The sequence below is a fragment of the Diuraphis noxia genome, unplaced genomic scaffold, assembly GCF_037042655.1.
Source record: "Diuraphis noxia isolate RWA-SAM2 unplaced genomic scaffold, SU_Dnox_SAM2 contig0003, whole genome shotgun sequence".
Taxonomy (NCBI): domain Eukaryota; kingdom Metazoa; phylum Arthropoda; class Insecta; order Hemiptera; family Aphididae; genus Diuraphis; species Diuraphis noxia.
The window spans coordinates 46,552,996-46,579,619 of record NW_028301713.1 but is presented as its reverse complement, the minus strand read 5'-3'; the positions used below and the strand labels follow the sequence as shown (position 1 = coordinate 46,579,619).

The following is a 26,624-nucleotide window of genomic DNA, read 5'->3' as shown; positions in this document are numbered from 1 at the left end:
ACCACGAAACCGTCAATCATTCCGAGTGTTTTGTTGATCCTACAACGCGCCCAAACACAAACGATCGAGTGTATATATGGAGGCATGTTAAAACTAAATACGGAATTAAAACCCAAAGAACAACAGATTTGTTAGACCGGCAATTAATAGAAGAATGGTGGCGGTTCATTAATACCCAACACGATTTATTAGAAATTTTCTGGAATGATATAAAAATAATATATGATGTATAAATGTATAATAATATATTAATATATAATGACGAATTGCTATATTATAAAAAAATAGTATATAATGTATAATAATATATAATGACGTATTGAAATATTATGAAGTACTTGAAAACGGTAAATAAATTATTTAGTAATAAATTGTTTTAATTTGTTATTATTTTATGGTAGGTAGCATACTACACCGACGGAGTAACGGTAGGTAGCATATTTGACGAGTACCATAATAATTAATGATAAATCTATTTTATTTTAAAATTATTAGAATTTGATAGAACCTACAACTAGTAATGAGCGGTGACGAATAATTTGTACTAACGAATAATTATTCGAATAATAAATTGTATAACTGAATAACGTATTTAATTAAAAAATTATTCAAATAATTAATTGTATGGTAAAATAACAAAAAACATATACAAATTATTCGGATAATTTTAAACATGATTAGTTACAAAATTATTCAAATTTATGATAAAGCCATGAAGTAAATATAAATATTATACAATTAGTACAATGGTTGAGGCAAACAATTGATTTGATAAACCAATAATCAAATTATGTGGAACTCACTGTAATTTATGACATAGTAAATTTATCAATCATCATTGTAGATATTCGATCTTCCGTAAACATTTAATTTTAGTGTTACTTTTTTCCTTGTATAAATAAAATAATTATACATACCTTGGCATATTATTATACTGTACATACTTTTTTATAGGTAGTATTTAGAATTTACAAATTGAATATTCGAATAATTTATAACGACTATTCGAATATTTTATTTGGGGAAAGTATTAAATAATTTGATAGTTTTTATTCGTTGCCGCCCATCACTACCTACAACGGGTTACAACTGAAATTGTAAGCAACGCTTATACCTACTGTTTATATGCACGCCACGCCACTGATTTATTATCTATTTCATGAACCTAGTGTTAATTACTGTTATAGCAACAAATATATACAATAATATATTATATAATGATAAAATCACAACATTTAATTAGTAAAAGCATAAATTATAAAACAATTTTATTTCAAAAAATCTATATTTAAAGCTAAAATGTTGACCAAATTATTTAAATTAAGTATTGAAATCATGAACTATGATTTAGATAAGTTATTGATTGATATACCTTTATATTTTTGGTCAATTAATAAAATCGCTTATATTCTGAGCGGATCATTATGAAGATAAACGATAAATGAGATACTGGTTTTAAACTAAAAATTGAATGTAATTCCAAAAAGGCGGGTAAGTCGTGTATGTCGCTCTGCTGTACAGTAGGTTACAAGTGGGTTACTGTAATGGATGGAATTAAATTTGAATCCAATGATATTATATCATTGTATCAGGGACGCCCGGAGGGAGGGGCCAGTGGGGGCCATTGCCCCCCTGAGATTTTTCGTGTCACTTACGAAATTGGAAGTTTTTTTACATAAAGTTGATCTTGAGCGACTATTCGACAATCCTTGTATCTAACAAGTCATATAGGAGGTATTTAATCGCCATAACGATTATTTTTAATACTTTTGCCTGGTTAGGCGTAATTGCCGAAATCTTGTATGAAAAACATAAAAAAAATTTTGTTTGCCCCCCCTGAGCTGCATCTCTGCGGGCGTGCCTGCATTGTATACAAAAAACGATTCTGAGCGAAGACGGTTTATCTGTCTAGGATATATTATAGATTATTAAAAATTTTCAAATCTTAGATTTAAAAAGAAAAATTTTTATGAATTTCTAGTTTGAAATAATTTGCGAATTTTCGTGATTTTTACATATGTTGTCAAAATTCAAACTTTGAATGCTTGTAAAAAAAAAATTGTGACTATATATTTCTTTTATTTTTCAATTGCTATTGTAAAAATATATAATGAGCCTTGTATTAAATTTTCAAATCTTAGATATAAAAGGAAAATTTTGTATGAATTTCTAGCATAAAATAATTTACGAATTTTCGTGATTTTTACATAATATGTTGTAAAAATTCAAACTTTGAATGCTTATAAAAAAAAATTGTGACCATGTATTTCTTTTATTTTTCAACTTCTATTGTAAAAATATGTTAGGAGCCTTGTATTAAATTTTAAAATCTTAGAATTAAAAAGAAAAACTTTTATGAATTTCTATCTAAGATAATTTGAACATTGCCGTAATTTTTACGTATTTAGTCAAAATTTGAACTTTAAATACTTATAAAAAAAAATCGTGCCTACGAATTTTTAATATTTTTTAACTTCTATTGTTACAATGTGTTAGAAACCTTGTATTAAATTTTCAAGCTTTTCTACCGAACAAATAAATTTTTATCGATATTTATAGAAAAAAAAACTAAAAAAGTTGAAAAATTAAAATGTCAGTAAACAGCTCAAAACAAATCTAAATATTTTGAAAATTTTATCAAATATATATAAAACGCCTATATAAACATTCAGTCAAAATTTCAAGTTTCTGCGGTAATTTGTTTTAGAGTTACACCAAAATAAGGAAATCGCTAAAAGTGAAAATCCAATGTTGTAAAAATTTAAATTTCAAATGCTCATAAAAATTTAATTTGAATTTCCGGTGGAATTTTTATTTGTGATAAAGATTGAAAAACTTGTAAGGAATCTTTAAATCTTAGATTTAAAAAGAAAATTTTTTATGAATTTCTAGCTTAAAATAATTTGTGAATTTTCGTGATTTTTACGTATTTTGTCAAAATTCAAACTTTGAATGCTTATAAAAAAAAATTGTGACTATGAATTTCTTTTATTTTTCAACTGCTATTGTAACAATATGTTAAGAGCCTTGTATTAAATTTTCAAGCTTTTTTGCCTAACAAATAAATTTTTATCGATATTAATTTAAAAAAACTAATAATGATCGAAAATTTGAAATGCCTATGCATAGTTCAACTTAAGTCAAAATTTATTGAAAATTGCATGGTGGATAGAATATACTTATATAAACATTAGGTGAAAATTTCATGTATCTATGGTCATTTGTTTTAAAGTTACATCAAAAACCAAAATCGATTTTGTCGAAAAATGAGTGTGCGTAAAATTTCCCGTTTTTCCCTTAATTTTTAGTTTGTTTATCCCGATTATTTAGAAAAATATATAAGAACTTTTTACTTTTGACCACCAAACTACCAACTAGATTCACTTTCTGATCGAACGAGGTACTGAAGTCAAAAATCGAAGCATTTTTACTGCCCCAAAACGTGATGACATACACAAAAAAAAAAAAAAAAAAAACACACATCATGGTAAAATCAATACATTCATCGCTCCGCTCAGAATCTAAAAATTTAATATTACTTTTATTGTATTAATGTTATTTTCGATTTTTATCATAAAGTTTGCATGAAGACAACTAGAGTGTCATTTACATTTCTTTCGTAAGGCAAAGAAAGATATCGAGATAAAATTTTGATAATTTAAATTTTTGATGAGCCTCTTTTTTGAATGTAATAATTTTCTAAAACTGTAGTCAGGCCAAAGTATATCTTAAAAAATTAAGGTTTGATAGAAAATTACTCAAAACATTAAAATCACAAGAATTAAAGTTGTAAATAATAGGATTATGATTCTCGGAATTGTTATTGAACATAAGAACTGAACAAAGAAAATCTAGTGGTGGCTTATAAGTAATAAATAAGTGTAGAGGATAGACCAACACATAAATTAAAAATATTCAAACTAGAAAAAAATTAAAGCTGAGGTATCATGATGGCAATTTACTACATTATTTAGTTGTTTTAAATCAAGATAGTTGACTAAACTATTGACAATAACATCGGCTTTCAAATGACGCAAAGGAAAGAGATATTTCCGTGAAAAATTTGGTAGATTGAAATCTCCAATAATAATAGTATTAACTATTAAGAATAGAATGTTTACTGTTCAGAGATTAAATTCTCTACAGACTCACAAAATAAAATGTATTCTATCTTACTTATATTAGGAGGGATATAAAATTATAAACACAACCTAATAATAATGTAATACTGCAAAGATAAACTATAATAAATACTTGATTAATAGAATTAATTACATTTGTATGTAAACGATTATAATTTCGTTTAATTGCTTATAGCAGGGATGGGCAACTCAAAGTAACTAGCGGGCCACTTTTAAATACTTTAATATGAAAGTGCTCAAGTACGGGTATTTCAGTATTTTGTCTAATACTTTGAAATACGAATACCCGTGAGACTACAACGTTCATATGCGAGTGAATAGCATGGAAGTAGTTCTAAGTATATAGAATATGCTCGGGAAAGTTGGGCCGATGTTCTATTGGTGGACTGCTCAAACGCTCATCTCATAGGTTAACATGGTAATAATAATATTTATGTATATATAATGAAGCATATAGCAATATTATGTCGTGTTATGTAATATGGTATCGTGGTTAACGATTTTATTAAAAGTGTACGGAACAGGAGCAATTCTGGAACTGCGCAAAACACCATAATAGATCCGACGAGAGAAACGTGCGGTTCTTCAGTTGCCGTAGATCCGGAAGTCCGGAGGCGAATAATTAGCACAGCCGCTGCCCCGCGTTCTTATTGTCGAAGGCAACTAGACAAAATAAAGTAACGTGGATAGACGCGACAGATTACGTACGGTGTGACAGTGTTCGGTGGTAAACTGGTAAGTCGCCCATCACTCGCTTTTTCTAAGGTCCAGCGACAGTATACAAGTGCGAAAACCATATAGAGTGTATCAGTGGAATGGTAATTCGGTGACCGACGATTCCGCAGCATCACTTTTTCAATCCACGTTTTGTTATTTTTATTTTGTTGTTGTTGTTATTGTCATCGTCATCACCGCTGCTTTCGTCGCATAGGGTACTAGCCGCTCGACGAGTATCATCATTCTTGAGACTGCTGCGTCACACAGCACCTCTTCTGATACAATCAGCTACCGGAACAGTCAGCGATAATATTTTGTAGTGATGACTGATGATGTAGGTATGACCAAGTAGCCCACTAATGATCATGTCAACATCTGCACCGACTATGCCGTCGTGAAAGCACCGTACTTTTGATATGACATCTTGTCCAAAGTTCTTTAATGTTTTTTTTTATACATTTTATAACTTTTATTTACTGATATTTTGCCATTGTACGAACCACTAAGTTTAAAAATTTTAAAAATGTGGTTGATCTTTGAATCACGCGTTTGAGACAATAATAAAATTACTGTTTGTGTAGTGGCGCGCATCGTAGGTATTTTTCTTAAAATATTAATAATAGTTTATACGATGAGCTGTAATTAACAGCTAGTTAACGAGTGGGCGACACTTCAAATACTGACAAATAATGTAACTAAAAACTTCTTGGTGAATAACCTACTTTTGTGCAATTCTTAGTTCTTGATATAAATATTGTACAACAACAATTAATACAATAATTAAACAAACAGATTAGTGACGGCAATACAATAACAAGAATTTCTGTACAGTACCACAGTCGGGCATGTTTTTTATTTTAATAAATGTCAAAATGTTTCGTTCGAATAAAGTGGATAACACACTAGGCGATTCGAACGCGCGTTTCGAACGTCGCGATTAATCGCCCAAAATTAAACATATACTTTTATATGGGCTTATTCACACACGTAAATGAGACGCGCGTTCGGTCGCGTTCGTATGGCGTTCGAACGCGCCGAAACGTTCATGTTTAAGGTGGTTTCACACGAAGCGAATGTTCGCGGAGCGAACGCGATTTTAAATCGCCGCGAACATTCGCTCAAAATTAAACATCTATACTATATTTAAGTTACGGTGTTCAGACAGAAATAATCGCCTGGATACAAGTTGCGAACAATCGCGAAAAATCTGTCTTGTTTAATTTTAGGCGAATATTCGCCGCGAGCGGCTAAAATTAAACATATTGTTTTGACTGGATTGATATACACTGCGCGATATCCGACGCGAATGTTCGCCGTTCGATATTTCGAATTTCGATCATTCGAACATTGATCACCAAAGTAACAATATTTTTTATATTGTATACCCGGTTTTTTTTAGTAATTATCATATTAACTTTGATAAAAATTAATTCATAATTTATTATGAATATGAGTTACGACGTAGAAGAACTTATTATGGAAGTATCTGTGGAAGAATCTATATGGAATATCAGTAAGTTATAAATATTATTTAAATTTTTTGATAGAAAAATAAATCTAGTTAATACCTTTGAGTGGTCGAGATTGAAAATTCCCAGTAGTATATTATATCATATAACTTATTTGGACCTTGTATTGAATTTTCAAGTTTTTTGAACCATGAATACAACTTTATCGACATCTATAGAAAATAACAACTAAAAAAATGGGAGATTTCAAATATCTATAAATAATTTAAGCAATTTTGAAATAGGTTGAAAATTTGATCTAGAATTCATTGATAAAATATTTGGTGTAAATTTAAAGTTTGTACAGTTATTCGTTTTTGAATGACAGCAGAATAAGAATATCGGTACAAGGGAAATTGAGTGAATATTCAATGTTGTAATTCAAATGCTCATAAAAATTTAATTTGACTTTCCGGTGGACAATTTTTTATTTGAAAATAGTAGACAAACTCATGAAAAATCATGTATTGATATTTTAAAAATATAAATCTTTATGAATTTCTAACTCGAAAAATATTGCAAATTTTCGTTATTTTTACGTATGTTGTCAAAATTCGAATTTGAAATACTTTTTAAAAACAAATTGTGACTGTATTTAATCTTAACGCTTTCAATAGTGTTAAATTTATCCATTTTAATAAAAAACAATTAATGACAACTAATATAATAATATATTTTGTAAAAATACGTACAGAACGACTGCAAATGAACACTGAACACAACTAAACACAACCACGATGTCTGAACAACTAATTGATGTAAAATAAACGATCAATTGTTTGATTCAAAAATTGGCGGGAAATGATGTTTGTAGTTCATTCACATCGAGCGATTAATCGTCTAGTGTGAATCCGAAATTAATGAACGAATAAAAACCGCTGCGATTTAAAATCGCGTTCGCTCCGCGAACATTCGCTTCGTGTGAAACCACCTTTAATTTTGAGCGTTCGATCGCGATCTTCAGCTAAAATTAAACAATATTTTTCCAATGCATTTTCAATGCATTTCTATTTTTGATAACACACGGGCGATTCGGTCGCCGCGATCGACCCGCGTTTATTTACGTTCATTCATAATTAATAGTGCTAGTGCCGTCAACAACGTAATTTGTAGTAAATGCCGCACAAATTATAACTAAATTAACTAAATATTAACTAAATATTATAACTAAACAAAAATGTTTGACACTGAAGAGTTTATTGTTGAAGTGTCGAATGAAGAGGCAATATGGAATATAGGTAAGTAATCATTTATACATCAAATTATTACACAATAACATAATATTATAATTATTATTAAATAAAACATTTACAGAAAGCAAACTTTATCATGATAAAAATGTCAAACATGTAAGTTGGACAAATGTGGCAAAAAAAATTTTCAAAGACTGAAGATTTTGAAGAAACCGTCAAAATGAGTAAAAGTGAGCATTTTTTATTTTTTAACTACATTTATATATTAAAATATGATTGTATAACTATAAATCATAAAAAGGCGGGCTAGTGGATGTGGCTCTACTGTACAGTAGATTACAAGAGTGAGTCATTGTAATGGATAGTATTAAATTTGAATTCAATGATATTATATCATTGTATATTTTTATACAAAAAACGATTCTGAGTGAAGAAAAAAAAATTTTAAAAATTGAAATTTTAATATATCCGTAAAAACTAAAAAGCTTAAAACGAATCAAAATATTTTCAAAATTGTATGGTGTATAGAAAATGAGAATATAAACAGTCAGTGAAATTTTTATTCGTTATTCGTTTTTGAATTATATCAAAATAAGAAAATCATTACATGAGAAATCTAATGAATATCCAATGATGTAAAATTATGAACTTCAAATGCTCAAAAAATTTAATTTGATTTTCTTGTAGATATTATTTTTTTGATTAGGTAAACAAACATAATATGTATTACATTTTCAGATCTTAGATTTAAAAAGAAAAATTTGTATGAATTTCTAACCTAAAATAATTTGCAAATGTTCGTAATTTTTACGTATTTTGTCAATATTTTAACTTTAAATGATTATAAAATAAAATTGCGACTTCTGATTTTTAACATTTTCCGTCTGCCAAGATGAATATGCCAAGGTAAAAAACCCAACTAATATTACTGCAGAAGAGATCATGGACGACTCCGATGCAGAGGAGCCAAAACAGCCAAATAAAAAAATTTAAAAAAATCCAAAGAAGACTGCGACATCAAATTTTGGATCCTCTTTATTAAAAATTTTAGAAAACCGCCAAAAAGTACCAGAAGATCCGGAAAAATCTTTTTTGATGTCATTACTACCTCAAATTAAATCGTTGGACGAAGACCAAAAAACTCGGCTATATGTTGAATTTCTAAATGCCATACAACGAGTAAAAAACTGTTCTGTAACCCCTACTTATCCTAATAATACACCAAATTATCAACCTTACTCCCCATTCCTCCCTCAGCTTCATTACACCACAAATCATAATCCTCAAAGTGTATCTTCATCTATTTCCCATCAAACACCACTATCATACATGCCACATTTTAATGTTACTCCTCAACAATATGCTTCCCAAAATGTGCCCACAACTATGATAAACAACTCTACTATTAATTCTCCACAAAATGTCAATGATGAATCAAACTATGTTCCACAGTCACCCCCTACTGAAATTCATTCTGCTCAAAAACAAAACTATCAATCGCTCTTCCGGTGATATTGGCACACGCAAACCAGTATGCTGTTTTGACAGTTTCGGTCCTACCAGAGATATCTTAAATAACAATTTAATTATTATTATATTTTGTTGAGGACGCTACACAGATATTTGTTGTCTCCGTCATTTTACTATATGTTACGCATTTGTATGACGGGGACAACCAATATCTGTGTGGCGTCCTCTTAAATGTAAATATACAATTAACTAAGGAATATTTAGTTTTTAGTAAACACTGTACATCATATATCACATTTAATATCATACTTTAGTATAGGTACTGTATACATTTTGAACAAATATTATACTATTATTATTATCGCCTATTATAGATAGACGAAACACAAGGTATTCAAAAGTGGTAAGTAATGTTAATAATGAGTATTTGTAACATAATATCATAAAACATTAAATTAATTTTAAAAAAAAATTTTATTTTTGCTTTTACTTAATAATGATTTATTTATACTTACCAACTCATCAAACGAGGTTATCGACATACGATAATACTTCATGAACTCTTCTGGATAGCTACGCAGAGTCATAAATGTAACCTGAAACTGGCCATTTTCTGGTCTTTTCAGATTAAGTGGATGGACCCAATGTCGTCTTTTAATTTAATTTGATTTCTGTTTTTTACTTTCATGTTCCTCATATAATGCAAACATAACGCATGCAGCTTCTATATCGTCTAACACTTCCATATTAAAAAAAATTCAACGAAAAGTTAAATACGAAATTAACTGCAGTCATACACGGTGAACGGTAACAACAGTACTAACCTAGCCTACAACTAAGTACAAGTAATTGAATGGTTCAAATAACATTTGGCGCGCTTTTTATTTTTGAAAAACGGTCACAAATCATCCAGTGTGAAAGCGCAGCGCGATTTTAAAACGCTGACGAACGCGTCGACACGCTTCTAATGTGTAAGGAACACGCGTTCGCGTCTTAAAATCGCGACGTTCGAAACGCGCGTTCGAATCGCCTAGTGTGTTATCTGCTTAACTGTATTATTGGTTTTATCGATGAGTACTAAACTACTAAGTGCTGTATTCAGTATATTGTAACTTATAAGTTACGTGACACTGACACATGTCTATATCTGACTATTTAAACAACTTTAACGGACATAAGATTAATAAAATTATTATGCAGACATGCAGTATCAGTGGTGGACTGAACTTAAATTTTATATAACGCATTTTCATAATTTAGGTAGTTAATATTATAACACTACCACCATCCCCTTAATATCTAACCTCACAAATCCGTGGGCTATTTTCCATCTCCTTTGAAAAGTTGACGTAGATGCGTTATAATTGAGACTTTCGGGCCTTCGGCTCGCCACTAGCTGTATGAGGGTATTACAATAATATTTAGCTATATAAACATTATTAATCCGTACTATAATGAATACACATTGTTATAATAATAATACATAACTTGCTAAAAAATTGAACAATGGTGAAAGATTCCCGGACAAAAAGTCCGAAAATACAAAATTGTCTATTCAATTTTCATTTATAATTATAATGTACCTTATATTATATAATAATATTATTATGTAGTTATATATACACATGTAATATTATATATATAGTCAGTTCATAATTTATATAATTATTGTATTTGCAAACGGTAATGCGCGTAGATCAAATCATTAATTTATATCTGTAAATATATCGTATAGGTAACTTAAAAAAAATAATATTATTGTATTATTATTACTGTGGACTAGATTTTTTAAGACATAACTTTTTTTTATAATATTATTATTATCATTATATTTGGATCAATGTTTGTATTGACAATTTTTTTAAACATATAACTCATTTTAAATTATGATTTTTGATGATAATATGTTATCTTAAAAATCATAATTCAGTGGAATTCTGTTGTATTTATGTTCGGAATAAGAAAGTATAAAATATATATATACCTAAATAAAATATTATAATTACACAATTATGACAAATTAGACAATTTTGTATTTTCGAACTTTTTGTTCAACTATTTACATACAGGATTTTATAGTTTTTGACCGATTACCATAGTGAAAAACCAACTATAAACACAGATAATGTTCGTTCTTACCAAGTCTACAGTTATAACTAACAAACCAAATTTTCACAATGAAAAATGGAGAATTTCAACTATGTCACAGCGTTTTTATTTTTCGATAAGACCAATTTTATTATATCAAAAGTTATTCTAGTTTGAAAAACTTTAAAACTTAAAGTTCTTAAAAGTATTATAACTTTTTTCTTATTAAATATATCAAACAAATAAAAACGCTACGACATAGAAAATACTATCTTCTATATTGTGTTAACTTTTGGTGTTTTTACTAATAGTAGACTGAGTGTTACTACCCGCGCTAAATAGTTTTTGTAATGTTACGCTCTTGTAAGACGGAGACAACACATATGCATATTTTTAGCAAGCTAGTAAATAACAAATTATACAAATTATATTTTAACTAAATTTAATATTTTATTAGTTTTATATCATGGAGTAATAAATTCAACAACAAAAAAAAAAAAACATTAATAAAATATAATTATGTTTATGTATGGGGCTTATAAATTTTTGGAAACAATATCTTGATCATTTTTTATTAAAGTAATGTATTTTTCCAACTGTTGTGTTTTGAGCTTACACCAAACTAAGGGATCAGTCAATCCAATAATACGAGATGCAGCCAAAGCAGCTCCTTCCTCTTCTCGTACAGTTACACACCCCAAACCTAGTTCAAAATATTTGTTTAAAAAAATTGTATTTCATACGTACAGAGTTCAAATAAGGTATACACTATTAAAACAGCTATTACCAGATGGAACATTTAATGAAGACCAAATATCCATATTAACATTAGTTGCATTTAAAGGTGGGCAGTTTATAACTGGTAAATTAGTATACCCAGCGATTACTGGACCTAAACCATTACTACGACCAGCTACAGCAACTATGACAACAGGAATACGTAAACCTAAAATACATAAAATATTAGTAATATACAATAGGTATTTATTAATTTACTAAATACCTTCATATCTATTAATCATTTTCAACACAAATTCAGTACTTTTATGTGCTGACCCAATTCTAATTTCAGTATTGATACCCATTACATTTTTTGTATATTCTGCAATTTTGTTTCCAAAACTTTCATCGCTAGATGAGCCCATGACTATCACAACCTATATTAATTACTTAAATTAATTTTTTTGCATACTATTTAAGTGCTTTTGGGCTAAAATATAAATGCATACCAAACCATTTGGTTGTTTTTGAGAAAAACTTTGAACTTGTTCAGCAACCCACTTAAAATTTGTTTTAATTGTTTCCATATCAGCAGCTGTGACAGTGCTCAAATTTCTGTACACTTGTTTGTCAACCATTAATCGTTTGTCTCCACTTGGCCATAACCTCCATGAATCATTGTCAATAACATCAGCTACTAATATTTGGCCTAAAATATATTAAGTTAAATAGGTATTTTAAAATTCTATAAATTATTAAATTGTTCTATTTAGGTGAATAACAATATACCTTCAGAACTAACGCCAAATTCAATTTTCATATCTACTAAAGCTACATCCTTAGATGCCCACAACTTTTCTAACACTTCAAACACACAGATAGTAGTTTTTCTCATTATCTCATACTCAGCGCTTCCAATTATTATATTTCCAATGTTGAACTCTACAGATAGCAACTGTTGTTCAGACCATTGAGGATCATCATTTTTATCATCCTGATCAAACAAATACAAAAATAAAATAATTTTCCAAGGAAATTGTATTAAATATTTTTAATTGAATCTTTAATGTTAAATATAATTAAATAACAACATTTTAATTAATCTAACCATGTGTAAATTAAGATAAACAGAAAAATAATATTCATTTTTTGATAATTTAAATGTGAGAGGTTGAAACTTTAAAATCACAAATGGTATTATGTATAGATTATACATTAATAAATTATGACAGTAGAGGAGTAGTATTGTTTACACAGAGCTTCCTCTGATGTTGGTTTAAACAGAAAAATTAAATATAATTCATACATAAATTATCAAACCATTTAAATATAGTTAAATAAAGAAGTACCTTGAAAAAGGTTTCTACCAAAGGTGGAGTAAATCTATAACCTTCTTTTACTCCTGGATTTCGTTTTAAAAAAGATCCTGTTGCAATTCGACGAGATACCCATTCAATTGGAATCATACTACATTTTTTGCTAATGAATGTATTATTAGATAAACCGTTTTTAGAAACAAATGCTGTTTTTATTCCTAAATTAAAAAAGTCAATGAGTAAGTATGTAATATAAGTACATAAAATTTAATAAGTGTTTCGAACTTGTGAGTAAATAATAAAAACTTTAATAATATACTGTAGTATTGTACATAACCTACCTAAATCTTGTAAGACTTTAAATATAGCTGTTGTTGTTTCTGTAGATATAGCCGCTTTTCCTTCCATTTCATCACCCTTGGCGCCATTCCAAGCGGTTATTCTGTCTTTGCTTACCATCAACACATTGTCCGTGCCAGGTAGATCATATACAATTTTGGTTTTTCCCTCGATGATCAATTCACCCATTTCGATTCCTTGACAAAGCATAATGTGAAATAAACGTTAGCAAGTTTTTCAAAAATAAAACCAAATCATCTATTTCGTAATCACCCTTATTTTGGTGTTTGGACATTTTGAAAACGTCGATATATAAAAAAAATTAATTGGTCCGCCTGAATGAGATGTCGGCTATTTGTAGTAATTCAACGATCAACGAGCCAAGTTGACCAATGTCTGACGTGTGTGTCTGCACTCTGCCTGTTTGCGAGTGTTGTCCTTGGACCTTGGACGACAATTATTGCCGATCCTACTCAATTTCGACGGCTCGGCCCTATGGTAGTAAGGTTATAAGACGTCGAAACAATCTACAATATTATAACCCCAATATTTTTCGGATCCCGCCAATTTCCATCGACCAGAATTTATTATCGGCGCACTGCGACTGATAACAATTAACATATTAACCTTAAATTCGTTTATTGCATTTAAAGATTTAAACCGGTTTGGACTTTGGCGGCTTATTGAAAACGTTATCAAAAAACGTGCTTGAAACAATCGAAACGGATATCAAAAATTCAAAACGCAAATGCGTAATAGACATTAGACGTACAACCGCAGAGGCCACACTGCTACAGACGAGTGTCTGAGATTCTTCTGGAGTCTGGATCAGAAAATCCGACTTCCAGAGACTGCAGAAATTGTTGGGCTATTGAATATTGATCCAGGACAGTTCTTTTTGGGTATTCTGGACTTGCTGTAAGTACACTGTACCTATACTATTTATACGTTCTTTTATTGCTATTGGTTTTTTTGTTTGAATTATAATTTACAACGTTTAATACATAGTAATTTAGTTATATAAATTCATCATTCAACCTTTTTTACTGTTCATTTTCGATTAAAAATTATAATTGATTTCGTGTTAATTATTTTTAAAAACCATTATCGAGATAAACTACTTGTTGATTGTTCAGACTTCAGCTCCTTTTTTCTGATAAACTTTGATATCTTCACTCTTCAGTTCATGGCCAGATGACCTACAGTCAATCTAATTACAATGTCCAACAATTATTATTATTGTTATTTCTTCATTTACTACTACATGGGTCAATGTTACAAATATTCAAATTCTAGATATTATTATATAATGAAATAATATTAGGTATACATATAAAAAAAACTGAAGCCCACTTATTTTTTATGGCCACAGATGATGGTTTTATTTATAACTTAATACTACTAAAAATTTTGGTTATAGTTGTATTAACATATTTTTATTGCTCACATGACATACTCTAATTTTTGAAACTTGTATTTATTTTTAAACTTTATACATTTGATAGGTCTCATTATTAATAGTAGGTATTCATAACATTGATATAATTCATTATATTAAATTTTAATTTTATAAACTCATAAAAATAATTTTTTTAATTTAATAAATGTCAATACAAAATTATTTTTTATTTTACCATATCAAAAAATATAGTTTATTTTATTTTATTTATTACATACACATAAATTATTTGTTACACACTTTAAATATATAATGGATCCTATTTTATTTTTTTTTAGAATCCAATATGTCTATTGCAGAAGATGATAGGCAATTGCGACATGAATGTGGTGTATTTGGTTGCATAGCATCTGATCCATGGCCAACAGATTTAGATGTAGCCCAAATTATTTCTCTTGGACTATTAGCACTGCAGCATCGGTAATTTTGTGTTTTAATTTTAAATTTATAGTGTGCAGTAACAAATTTAAGAATAAAATGATAATCTGCAAAAAAGTATGAAGGCTATGCCATTCCTTACAAATTAAACAATTAGCTTATAATTTTGATGTCATTCTATTATATAACATTTTTGTAACTCATCAATAAAAAAAGAACCCCCTCCCATGTATCACTAAATACACAAATACTATTCAATTAAAATCTATTAAATTTTACCTTAAAATATATAATATACTCTACCCATCGACAGCTTTGGTGTGTTTCCCATGTAAAACTGTGGTAGAAATTAATGGTGTAAGGAGGTTTTTTGGTGAATGTTCCAGTACATTAATCTAAACTAAAGTTCTCTTACAAGTTTCAAATGTGTACCCTTTTTTATATCAATAATACAAAAAAATTATTTAAATTTTTATAGAGGCCAAGAAAGTGCTGGTATTGCTATGAGTGAAGGTGACAACCATACACATTTTAATGTTAAAAAAGGCATGGGTTTGGTCAGTAATATTTTCAATGATGAAGCAACAAAAAAACTGAAAGGTAATAATTATTAATGTACTAGCCAATTATTAATTACTATACTCTATTCATCATAAGAACACACTAATTGTTAGCATGTATTGTTACATTAATTGTACCTTATAGGTAATCTTGGAATTGGACATACAAGGTATTCAACTAGTGCTGGTTCTGAAGAAGTCAACTGTCAACCTTTTGTTGTTCATTCTGCTCATGGTGCTTTAGCAGTTGCTCATAACGGTGAATTATTTAATGCGGGGAGATTAAGACGTATGGTAAATATTACATAATTTTGGTGTACATAAACATTTACATTATGTCTGTTCATAATTCATAGATCATGCTTACTAAGCTGCAGTCTCAGTCATGTTTTAAAATTTTCATGACGAGCCTTACATCAAATGACGACTATGCTTTATCATTGGCTTTCTATTTGTTATATTTATAATATATTTTATATTTAGGTATTAGCTCGAGGGGTTGGTCTTTCAACTCATTCGGATAGTGAACTTATTACACAAGCTTTATGTTTGAATCCTCCTGATATTGAAATTGATGGTCCTGATTGGCCAGCTCGTATTCGACATTTTATGGAACTTACAAAATTATCTTATTCAATTGTTATAATGGAAAAAGATAGGATATTTGGAGTACGTGATCCATATGGTAATAGACCTCTCTGCATTGGAAAACTGATGTCTTTAACTGAACCTGATAAAGGTAATTATTTTTGTAATATTAATTTAATTATAAATTGTTATAGAAAAAAATATTTTTATTCTATTTTTACTTTGATAAGCAGAAGAAGGTTGGGTTGTATCATCTGAATCGTGTGGTTTCCTCTCAATGGGAGCTAAGTATGTGAGAGATGTCTACCCTGGAGAAATTGTAGAGTTTACAAAAGAAGGATTTCATACTGTATCCGTAATGGGTCGACCTTACAATCGCCCTCAAGCATTTTGTATATTTGAATATGTATATTTTGCAAGACCTGATAGTATATATGAAGGTAAATATAAAATTAATTCATTTATTTCCTTTTTTATTTAATTTTTAATGCATCATAAAAGTAAATTATAATTAAAATATTGATTCATTACTTTAAACTTTAAATAAAGGTTTACAATAACATGTTGTAGGACAAATGGTTTATTCAGTGCGATTGAGGAGTGGTATTGTATTGGCCAGAGAAAGTTTTGTCGAAGCTGACATTGTCAGCTCAGTTCCAGAATCTGGAACTGCCGCTGCTCATGGGTTTTCAATGAAAGTGAGTATATTTTAATGTTTTGTTATATTGAACTATAGGTTTATTTGGTTTACTTCTATTTTCAGTCCAATATTCCATTTGCTGAAGTGTTATATAAAAATCGGTATGTTGGTCGAACTTTTATTCAACCAAATGCTCGATTAAGAAGATTAGGTGTTGCTAAAAAATTTGGTGCTATTGTTGAAAATGTTGCTGGAAAGAGATTGATTCTTATTGATGATTCCATTGTAAGAGGAACTACAATAGGGCCAATTATAAAATTACTGAGAGATGCAGGAGCCAAGGAAGTTCATATACGAGTTGCTTCTCCTCCTCTTAAATTCACTTGTAACATGGGAATTAATATACCAACTAAAGCCGAACTTATTGCTAATAAATTAACTATTGAACAATTGGCTAAACATATAGGTAAGTGTATTAAGATGATTTAATCTCCGTGTATTTTCTGTTTTACAAATGTAAAACAAAAAAATTTAATCTAAGAGTGAATTGTCCTATAATTAAAGTTGAAAATATTATATAGTAAATATTGTAAGCTTTCATTTCTATTTCTATTTTAAAATTGTAATATTTTTATAATTATAACTTAAAAGTTATGATTAATTTTAAAATTAATATATTAATAAAAGACTTTGAAGTGTCCTCCATACTATTCTTACTATTAAGTTTGATGATTTGATTATTTTTTATAAAATGTACGATCAAGATCTCAGAAAATTTCAAACAATTAAACTTAATAGGAATGGGAATCTTCCCTTCAACATTGTTTGTAATATTGTAACTAATGGCACTACATATTTAAATTTGGAGTGTTTTTATATGATCATGATGTTTGTAAAATACTATACAGTTTTATCTACTGGTCGTACCGTAATTTAGTATCTAATGTTATGAAATATAATATAGTGTAAATTTTAATTTTAATAATATACAGTGTTCCAAGAGGATTTACCCATTACAATATCTCCCGAAATAATGGAGGTATCAAAATTCTGATTTTGTAATTAAAATCACTGGGATAAGAACTACAATAATTTCATATTTTAATGTTTTGGTAAAATAGTTAAAAAAAATATATTTTTATTTAATTATTTCCAAAAAAATTGACTATAGCCATTTTTTAGAGTTTATTTTTCTGAAAATATTGACGTTTCAATATTTTTTTTCATTAATTTCCTGATTTTTATTTTTATTTATTTTTAGTTTCGAGAAAAATTGTAAATTATTTAACACTGTAGTAATATCAAACATGTGAAACGTCACGTCGTGTGCATTCTCGTATGGCCGGCTGAACACTTTCAGTGTGCCTAGTTATTATAATCACATTTTATTTCTTCAAAACTAGAAAGAATATTAAAAATCAGGAAATTAATGAAAATAAAATTTTGAAATATAAAAACTACAAAATGGCTACAGTTAATTTTTTTAGAAATAATTAAATAAAAAAAAAATTTTTATTTTTGTACCAAAACAATAAAATAGATAAAAAAATTAAATTATTGTAATTATTATTGATGCGAATCTTATTACAAAACTATAATTTTGATATCTCCATTATATCATAAGATATCGCAATGGGTGAATCTTCGCGAGACATTCTGTATATTTAATTAAAACTGTTATAAATAATATAATATATTAATATAAACTATAGGCGCTGACACCCTTGCTTATTTATCCGTCGAAGGACTCAAAGAAGCAGTTACCGAAAAAATGCCAAACAGAAATGCAATTGAAGTTGGGCATTGCACAGCTTGTCTTACTGGAGAATACCCCGAGGAATTAACTTTCTAAATGTTTAAAATGTCTTTATATCTAAGTATTATTGTAATTCATTTTGTTGATAAAAACATTATTTAAAGTTGATACGTCTATAATTGTTAATAATTTTGAATTATTTATATGATGACAATATATTTCTAAAGTTTTTCAAAACGAAGTACTGATAACTTAAGTAAATTAATTGTTTAAGATCTGCCTTTTAAGCAACTATTGTTTGTATTTTATTTAATTTTTCTTTATCAAAAATAGTCATAGATGCATATGTTATATAGGCATAATATATACATATAATTTTAAATTATGTATCAAAATTTTTTTTTTAGTATTGTTTATTAAGTGCTTTTTAAGTTCTCTTGAAAATATATTTAAGTCTAAAACTAATGAATAAATATTTATTATTATTAATTAATTAATTATATAATATCTTTATCTTTACAGTGGTAATATTATTCTTTATGATGATCAGAAAAAAAAAATTAAGTAAACAATTTACCGAAATACTTATCCTTGTACAATTGTGCTTTGTAGCTACCTAATAATTCCATTCGTCGGTTAAATAGGCGTTGGTGCAGGGATTTATTAAGCCCCTGACACCATTGACGTATGAGGGTTCTGTCGCTGGACAACCTCCCTTCTCATATTTTATCATCGTGTAAATATTATGTTAAAAAAAAACCTCCATTTGCTTATTGTACTTATGTTACAAATTGTAAATATTCTATTTTAACATTAAAAAAAAAAAAAAGTATTTAATTACTAAATGAAAATAATTATATACAGAACGATTCTGAGCCTTTATTACTAATTATATTTTATGAAATTATTGCTATAAAAATAGTTTATTTAACTATTTTAAGTATTACATAGGTTGAATTAATTTCTGCCAAAAACATTGCACTTTAAAACTTCATTGTGTGTAGTGTGTGTGCTGTGTATAAAATATAATAATTTAATTTAAAAATAGGCTAACAAATCATATTTTTAAATTACAACAAAATAACTTATATTGTTACTTCATTTAAAAATTTCATTTCGTTAAAATTTGAACTATAAAGCACCTAATTTTAAATATCCAAAAAAAACTTTGTTTATTTACTTTTTTAGAGTTTTTGATTTATGAACTACCTACTTGGTTAATTATTGTTTTAAATTTTCAATATAATATGAGATTTTGATGGATTTTGTCAACTTCTATTAAAACCACTTAACCACTTTTGACCTTTTATTTTTAAATTTTTTGATTCTACAAAAGTTATTTACTTACATTTATTATAGTCTTATAGGAATAAAACTAGTAAAAAATATATTTGGTAAAAATTGCAAATATCTATGGTTAGCAGTGCCGTAAGTAATCATAAGTGCAGGCGGTGCACAGCACTGGGGCCGCCAGAGCAAAAGACCCTTAGAGGATACCTAGATGTTTTGTTTTAATTTCAAGAAAGAGGGGCTCATATGCATTTGTTTGCATCTGGGTCTTTGATTCTCTAATTACGACACTGATATCTAATTTTTGATATACAACAAAATATCAAAAATCGATGACTTACTATCTAATACCCAATTTTCAGTATATTATGTTATTTTAATGATATATTATATATTATTTTATATATAATGCAGTTTGTTTTTTGCAAAAACTATTTGAACCACAATACTTACCATATTACTAACAGCAACATATTATACTCGTATAATAAGCATTATCCTTAGAAAATTAAAAACATATAGGCTAATGTCGCTTAAAATCGATTTTCATATATAATAAATAATAATTATTAATCTGAGATTACATAGTTTATACCTAACCTACTATTCAGTGGTAGGTACACCTAGGCCCCCACATACAATATTAAGCACTTGTACTAGGTATTATTTCGACGTGCTCCTAAAATAACTGGGCCCCTGTATTCCAGGTCCAGCAGCTCCCATTATGGGAGCCCTGGCATCTGGGTACACCAGACGCCTAGCTACTATTATACAGCAGAACTACTTTCATGTTTTTTTTTTTTTAATTTTTGTCCGTCATCTGTATCCATTTGTGTCAATAATGATGTTATTGTAACATCCATTCCATTTTTCTTTGAGCGTTTACTTCTGAAAATGCTTATAACACAAATCACAAATCAAATATTAAATTTATTTTACCTAATTAAAATTAAACATAAATAAAGAGGTGAATAAGTGGGTACTGCTCTGTTGTACAGTAGTTGTCTGAGTGTCATACTCAATTCATTGTAATGAATGTGTTAAATTTGAATTCAATGGTAAATAATAATTGTATACCTACCTACGAAAAATGACGATCGGAGACAGTGTGTTGTTCTAGCATATTTCAATATTCGTATAAATAATCAAATTTAATAATTAAAAAAAAATTAATAATAATTGAACATTAAACAGCATAACAACATGTAATTACATGGAATCTTATATTAAATGTTCAAGTTTTTGATCAAGTGACAAATAATTTATAATTACAAATTGAAAAAAAAAATGTCTCATGACAGTAAATAGCTCAAAACATCATTTAAAATACATTCATCACTTTACTCAGATTCTAAAATGTATGTGATATTTTTGAGCTATTTATAGACATTAGAAAATTTCGATTTTGTGTTAGTTTTTTTTAAATTTTTATTATTGACAATACTATTAGGTACATTAAGTTGATCTATTAAATTAAATTAGTTAGGTATCAACCTAACAGAAGGTGTCATCGTTGGGTGGCTTCTTTCAACAGAATAAGTCTCATGATCAGGTGTGATTGTAACTTTTAACATATATTCTTATTGGGTCATGCCATTGATACATATTGTTTACCTAGCTATTAGGTAATTGTGAAAAAAAAATTGTTTGCTCGATAAAAATATTTGAAAATTTAATATAAGGTTTCCCATTGGTTGTTATTAATGGAAATTAAAAAAAAGTTGAGTATAAATCCACAATATTTTTTTATTGCGTCTGAATTTACTGAATTTAGACTTTTGACAAAATATTCATGTCTCAATTTATCATTTTTTCTTACTATCTATCAATATTCGAACTTTGACAATGTAATCTACTAAAAGTTAAATGTTAAAATTGAATACGTATAGAAAATACAAATCCTAAGTATATGATTACATATTGGGTGTCCAGTGTCCGTAGTTATGTTGTATGTCAAATATTATTTAATGTAGTTTATTTTCTAAATAAAGATTATTTATAGATAGGTATCTACCTATATAAAGTTATATTGCAGTGAATAACGTTCGTGAACAATCCGACGGTTTCCTTAAATTATAATTAATTTATAATGAATCATTAATGTAACCCGTAGATGGTAGATTTCACTCGGGGAGGTCGGTCACTTGAACAGTAAAAAAAAACCTCGACGATGGCGAAGTATTCGAAAAATGAATTATTTATTGAATTCATTGTCTGCTACTGAGCAAATATAGAATTCTGCACAAAAGTATATATTGTACCTACATATATACAAACATAAAATATAGTTTATTATATCTTATATTGTGTATGTGTGTCTGTGTGTCGTGTGTGTGTGTGTATCTCGTTCATTATCCATACAATGTGCGGGGCTCAATATAGCCTCGTTTGTCTCGTTGACCGGTCCTTCAGCGGTGGCGGTTAGTAGAGGCCCCACCCAGTGTATACGTGTGTGTATTTATATACATAATATATGTATATTATATATCATGTTTTTTATCCGGTGCGCGCCGCCACCGCGTGTGTGCTAAAAAACGGCGGCTGCAGTCAGTTCTGTACGATCGCTGGTCGCGTGCGGTATTGAGGTAACTTTAACTTCACGGTGGAAAAATTATTTCTTTTTCACAAATAAAAACATCGCGCGCGTGCTGCAGTGATTTATTTTAAAATTTTCTTTAACCATTAGCTACCAATTGATAAGACTGTGCACAATTAAACGAAATGGGTTCTACTATTCTCGACGCCATTACTCCAAAAGTTTATTCAGATTTGCCTATACGGTTTACGTGATCTTCGATAATCACGTAAGTACCGATATATATACCGTATATAGTGTATACCTATCTTTATATAATATAATACTTATAGTAATAACCAGAATACAAAACAAAATATTATAATAATATAATACAAAATATCGCTGTAGTCCAAACGCTTTCGACATCAAAAACAAATACTTTTCATACATCATAACAAAAAAGATTTTAACGATAGATTATAAAACGAACGAAAAGGTGGAATGTATACTCATATAGTTTTGAGAATAAAAAGTACCTATCTGCAAGTGATTGCTGGTGGTTTTTATAAAGACTATAAAGAGCACAACGCCACATGATAGGAATGGAATTACTTATGAAATAATCGATAAAATAATGCAGTATGAAATTGTTATCATTTATAATAATATGTAATATGTATTTTATATTAACTGAACTCGTGCAGCGCTTCGTACGTCGTACCTCGTTAAAAATCCTACTACTTATATGTCTTAAACTGTGTGTTAAATCCTTTTTTGTGATTATGCTAGCAGTATATTTTTATACATATAGATAGATAACGGTTTAAATATACTAAGTAATAATCTTACAACGATATTCAATTCAGTTTATCATTATGTAAATTTATTCGTTTTATCGAGAAAAGTCGGTAGCGGTGCTTTTTAATCTAGTTTATATTCTGCCAATAGGTCTAATAAATCTCTATACCAATTAATTTTGTTGCAATTCGGTCCAGCAATTAAAATGGTATGTAGGATTTGCTAATTCTAGCAATTTTACTTTTCAGCCAACACAGCACATGCCATGGTGCCTCATTCTTAAATTTGAATGCTCTACTGCTATAGTACTGCTCTACAATATATTCCAATAACCACGCTTGATTGAATATACTATAATTATAATTATACCAAATTTCGTCGTAATCGGTCCAATTGGAATTGGAATACATTAAGGATGAACAAACAGAAATCCATTTTTATAGATATAATTAGATAGATATATAGATAAATGTGTTTGTCATCCTTTATACATTCATAAACAGCTGGACCCAGTGGCGTGCAGAACATTTTTCAGATTTGAGGCAAACTATACAATTTGACACCCACCCTATAACCATCAGGTTTTTCACTTAATAAAAAATTGTATACATTTATATGATATTTAAAATGTACGATCAAACTAGTGCCCAGGTGGCCAGTTGCACAACCCACCCACCCGTATTTTCTCTGAGGCAGTTGCCTCAAAAAATAGCTGTTCAGCACGCCACTGGCTGGACCAATTGTAACGAAATTTGGCGCAGAGATATATTAGACGAAGACCTATGGGTAGAAGATAGGCTAAGTTAAAAAGTGACAAGCCTAATTATCATTCATAATCTCTTTGCTCGATTGTTTCTGATGAAGCTTATATATTGCCATTTTATTTCGTGCTTAAGGCGTACAATAACCAATCGATCTTGTTTTGGGAGGTATCATTTTTTATGGCCTATGACGTGCACAGTTAAAAATAATTCAGAGATTTATGTTATAATAATAATAATCAACCATAATAATAATAATAAGTAATTATCACTAATAGTAACCATTAATAAACAAACAAAAATGTCCATCGTAAATATCGATATGTCTGTTTGAGCATCTCCCGGGGTTGGGACTATCACTTTTTACTTAGCCTATCTTCCACCCATAGGTCTAATATATCTCTGCACCAAATTTCGTAGCAATCAGTTCAGTCGTTTAGGAATGCATAAAGGACAAACAAACAGACAGAAATCCATTTTTATACATATAAATTTACATGTTTTCGCATTTTTTTAAGCTCCTATAATCGTGGATGACGATTTTAAACTTGGTTTTTATATAATATATTGTATTAATACGGCAATTTTTGGTAAACGTAATAATAATTAATATATTAAATATAATATTGGATATGATAATATGTCTTGAATAGTTAGACAAATACAATTAAATAAATGGCGCAACAATCAATTTCAATTTCCACATATGATAAATTTTTTTATCATTACTTTTATAATCCACCTATCTACGATTTAAATTTAATACTACATACATTAAAGAATACCTCGTATACCCGTGCTCTTACACTCGGCTGTAATAAAATGTTTGCTGAATGCATGTCAAATAAATCACACGCCTTCACGTTTTCGCTTTACGGACCGTCCGTAGGACGAACCTCTGAGTTTCTCCTCCAAGTTCCAACCCACCCGGTCCATGCGACATTTGGACGAGAGTCCGATGCGATTAAGCATAATATATTGGACCCTTCTTTTTTATCATTATTAATTCTGATAGAGGTAATAAATCACGCAGAAATTGCTATAGGTGCGGATTATTGATAGCTAGTCTCGTATCCAAAAGGTATTTTCAAGCTGTACTTATTTTGATATATATATACTATATACTATATACTCAAATGTATACATAAATTATTTAATATAAAACCAATGATAATATTAACTTACTATATTAAAAAAGTGTATTCAAACAACCTGTAACTACCTATATAATAGTTTTTGATTCGAACCTCATTCATACTACCTATAATATTCAGTCACAAAATACCAATAAAACATAAATTTATAGCCAAACTTACGGCAGCGGCACTTTATTCAAAAATCTTTCGGTGTTATAAGTAGGGTATATTAGTCTTGGATATAGAATAATATTATACATAATAATATAATATATTTCACTAGTGAAATACTATATAATAATGCTATATAAATTGTAATTTAGGAATTCTGTCGCACACCGTTATCGTGTCCACTAACGCCTGTACAAAAATTCTAGTGTAATATATTACATAATAGATATTAATAATAATATAATAATATGTCTAATATATAAAGACATGTACGTCAATCGCAAAAACTGCAGTATCGGTCGACCATACAGTAGCGGGACGAAGCTGCTGAACTCAATTAATTATACTATATAATACAGTATATATTGTGTGTTGTATTTATATATATATAATGAATGAGAACACGACGCGCCTCCACCAGATGAGTGACAGACGCGGCGCAAGTATAATATATACATAGGTATACCGTTAAGCGGAGGCGCGATTATGCGGCGCTCCACAAGAGATAGACCTGGAGATGATGATGGTGAAAAAAAAAACTTGAACGAAGGTTTTTTGTGTTATACGAACCAAGGATATGTGTGTGTGTGTGTGTAAACTGTACCTACGTGTAGTGGGCTCGCCATTCAGGTTATACGGCCCACGCACTTCGTACAGGTTAGGGCCACGGGAGAAACTCTCGCGCTCGAATATTTAAAACGAATAATAATAAAACTGATGCCTATATATAAGACGAGAGTTGGCCAATATTATGCACTGCATTTACACTCACACAATACGCCCACCGCGAAAAAAATACAACAAACTTTTTAGGCGTATGTATAGGTAATAATATATATAATATATAATATATTGTCGTGCTGTAGTTATAAATTGTTCACTCTACGCACAATGCGAGTGTTTTATATATGTATGCCTATTATAATACACATAATATAGTTTAACGCCGAACAGTTGAATAGTCGATGATGAATTCGTAATGGTATTGTAGTGTGTGCGTATATATATTTATAATATATAGTAGGTACCTATTATTATATTATAATATACATATATATACACTCACGTAATCCATA

General features: G+C 29.0%; 4 protein-coding genes and 1 long non-coding RNA gene across 8 annotated transcripts in view; 4 read left to right on the top strand and 1 right to left on the bottom strand.

The window, feature by feature from the left end:
- Positions 1-6,162: 6,162 nt before the first annotated feature.
- Positions 6,163-7,971, top strand: LOC149057458 (uncharacterized). The gene is made up of 3 exons (XR_016190945.1): positions 6,163-6,372; positions 7,062-7,605; positions 7,682-7,971. It is a non-coding gene; the product is annotated as an uncharacterized LOC149057458 (long non-coding RNA).
- Positions 7,972-8,385: 414 nt separating this feature from the next.
- LOC149057457 (uncharacterized) lies at positions 8,386-10,064 on the top strand. Its single transcript, XM_089223599.1, has one exon. The coding sequence runs from the start codon at positions 8,656-8,658 to the stop codon at positions 9,070-9,072; it is 417 nt and encodes a 138-aa protein (XP_089079725.1). The 5' UTR covers positions 8,386-8,655; the 3' UTR covers positions 9,073-10,064.
- A 1,479-nt stretch (positions 10,065-11,543) lies between these two features.
- On the bottom strand, positions 11,544-14,053 carry Paics (PAICS bifunctional enzyme). The gene is made up of 8 exons (XM_015519945.2): positions 13,767-14,053; positions 13,496-13,690; positions 13,188-13,372; positions 12,628-12,832; positions 12,348-12,547; positions 12,122-12,275; positions 11,906-12,064; positions 11,544-11,821 (listed from the first exon to the last, which is right to left on the bottom strand). Exons 1-8 carry the CDS (start codon positions 13,786-13,788, stop codon positions 11,655-11,657), a joined length of 1,287 nt encoding a protein of 428 aa, XP_015375431.2. The 5' UTR covers positions 13,789-14,053; the 3' UTR covers positions 11,544-11,654.
- Positions 14,054-14,161: 108 nt separating this feature from the next.
- Positions 14,162-19,395, top strand: LOC107169968 (amidophosphoribosyltransferase-like). 3 transcript variants are annotated; one of them, XM_015519944.2, is made up of 9 exons: positions 14,162-14,411; positions 15,231-15,372; positions 15,809-15,930; positions 16,036-16,184; positions 16,374-16,629; positions 16,712-16,918; positions 17,049-17,176; positions 17,242-17,584; positions 18,831-19,395. In XM_015519944.2, the coding sequence occupies exons 2-9, from the start codon at positions 15,239-15,241 to the stop codon at positions 18,968-18,970; spliced, it is 1,479 nt and encodes a 492-aa protein (XP_015375430.1). In that variant the 5' UTR covers positions 14,162-14,411; positions 15,231-15,238; the 3' UTR covers positions 18,971-19,395. The 3 variants fall into 3 exon arrangements, with proteins under 3 accessions (XP_015375430.1, XP_015375428.1, XP_015375429.1); XM_015519942.2 differs by having other exon boundaries at positions 16,709-16,918; XM_015519943.2 differs by lacking the exon at positions 14,162-14,411 and adding an exon at positions 14,854-15,013 and having other exon boundaries at positions 16,709-16,918.
- A 3,304-nt stretch (positions 19,396-22,699) lies between these two features.
- The window catches only part of LOC107169967 (uncharacterized), a 47,379-nt gene continuing 43,454 nt past the window's right edge, over positions 22,700-26,624 (top strand). For both annotated transcript variants that reach the window (XM_089222553.1, XM_089222552.1), the window contains exon 1: positions 22,700-22,968. The gene's annotated coding sequence lies outside the window, so the exon portion shown is untranslated. The remainder of the gene's footprint in view (positions 22,969-26,624) is intronic.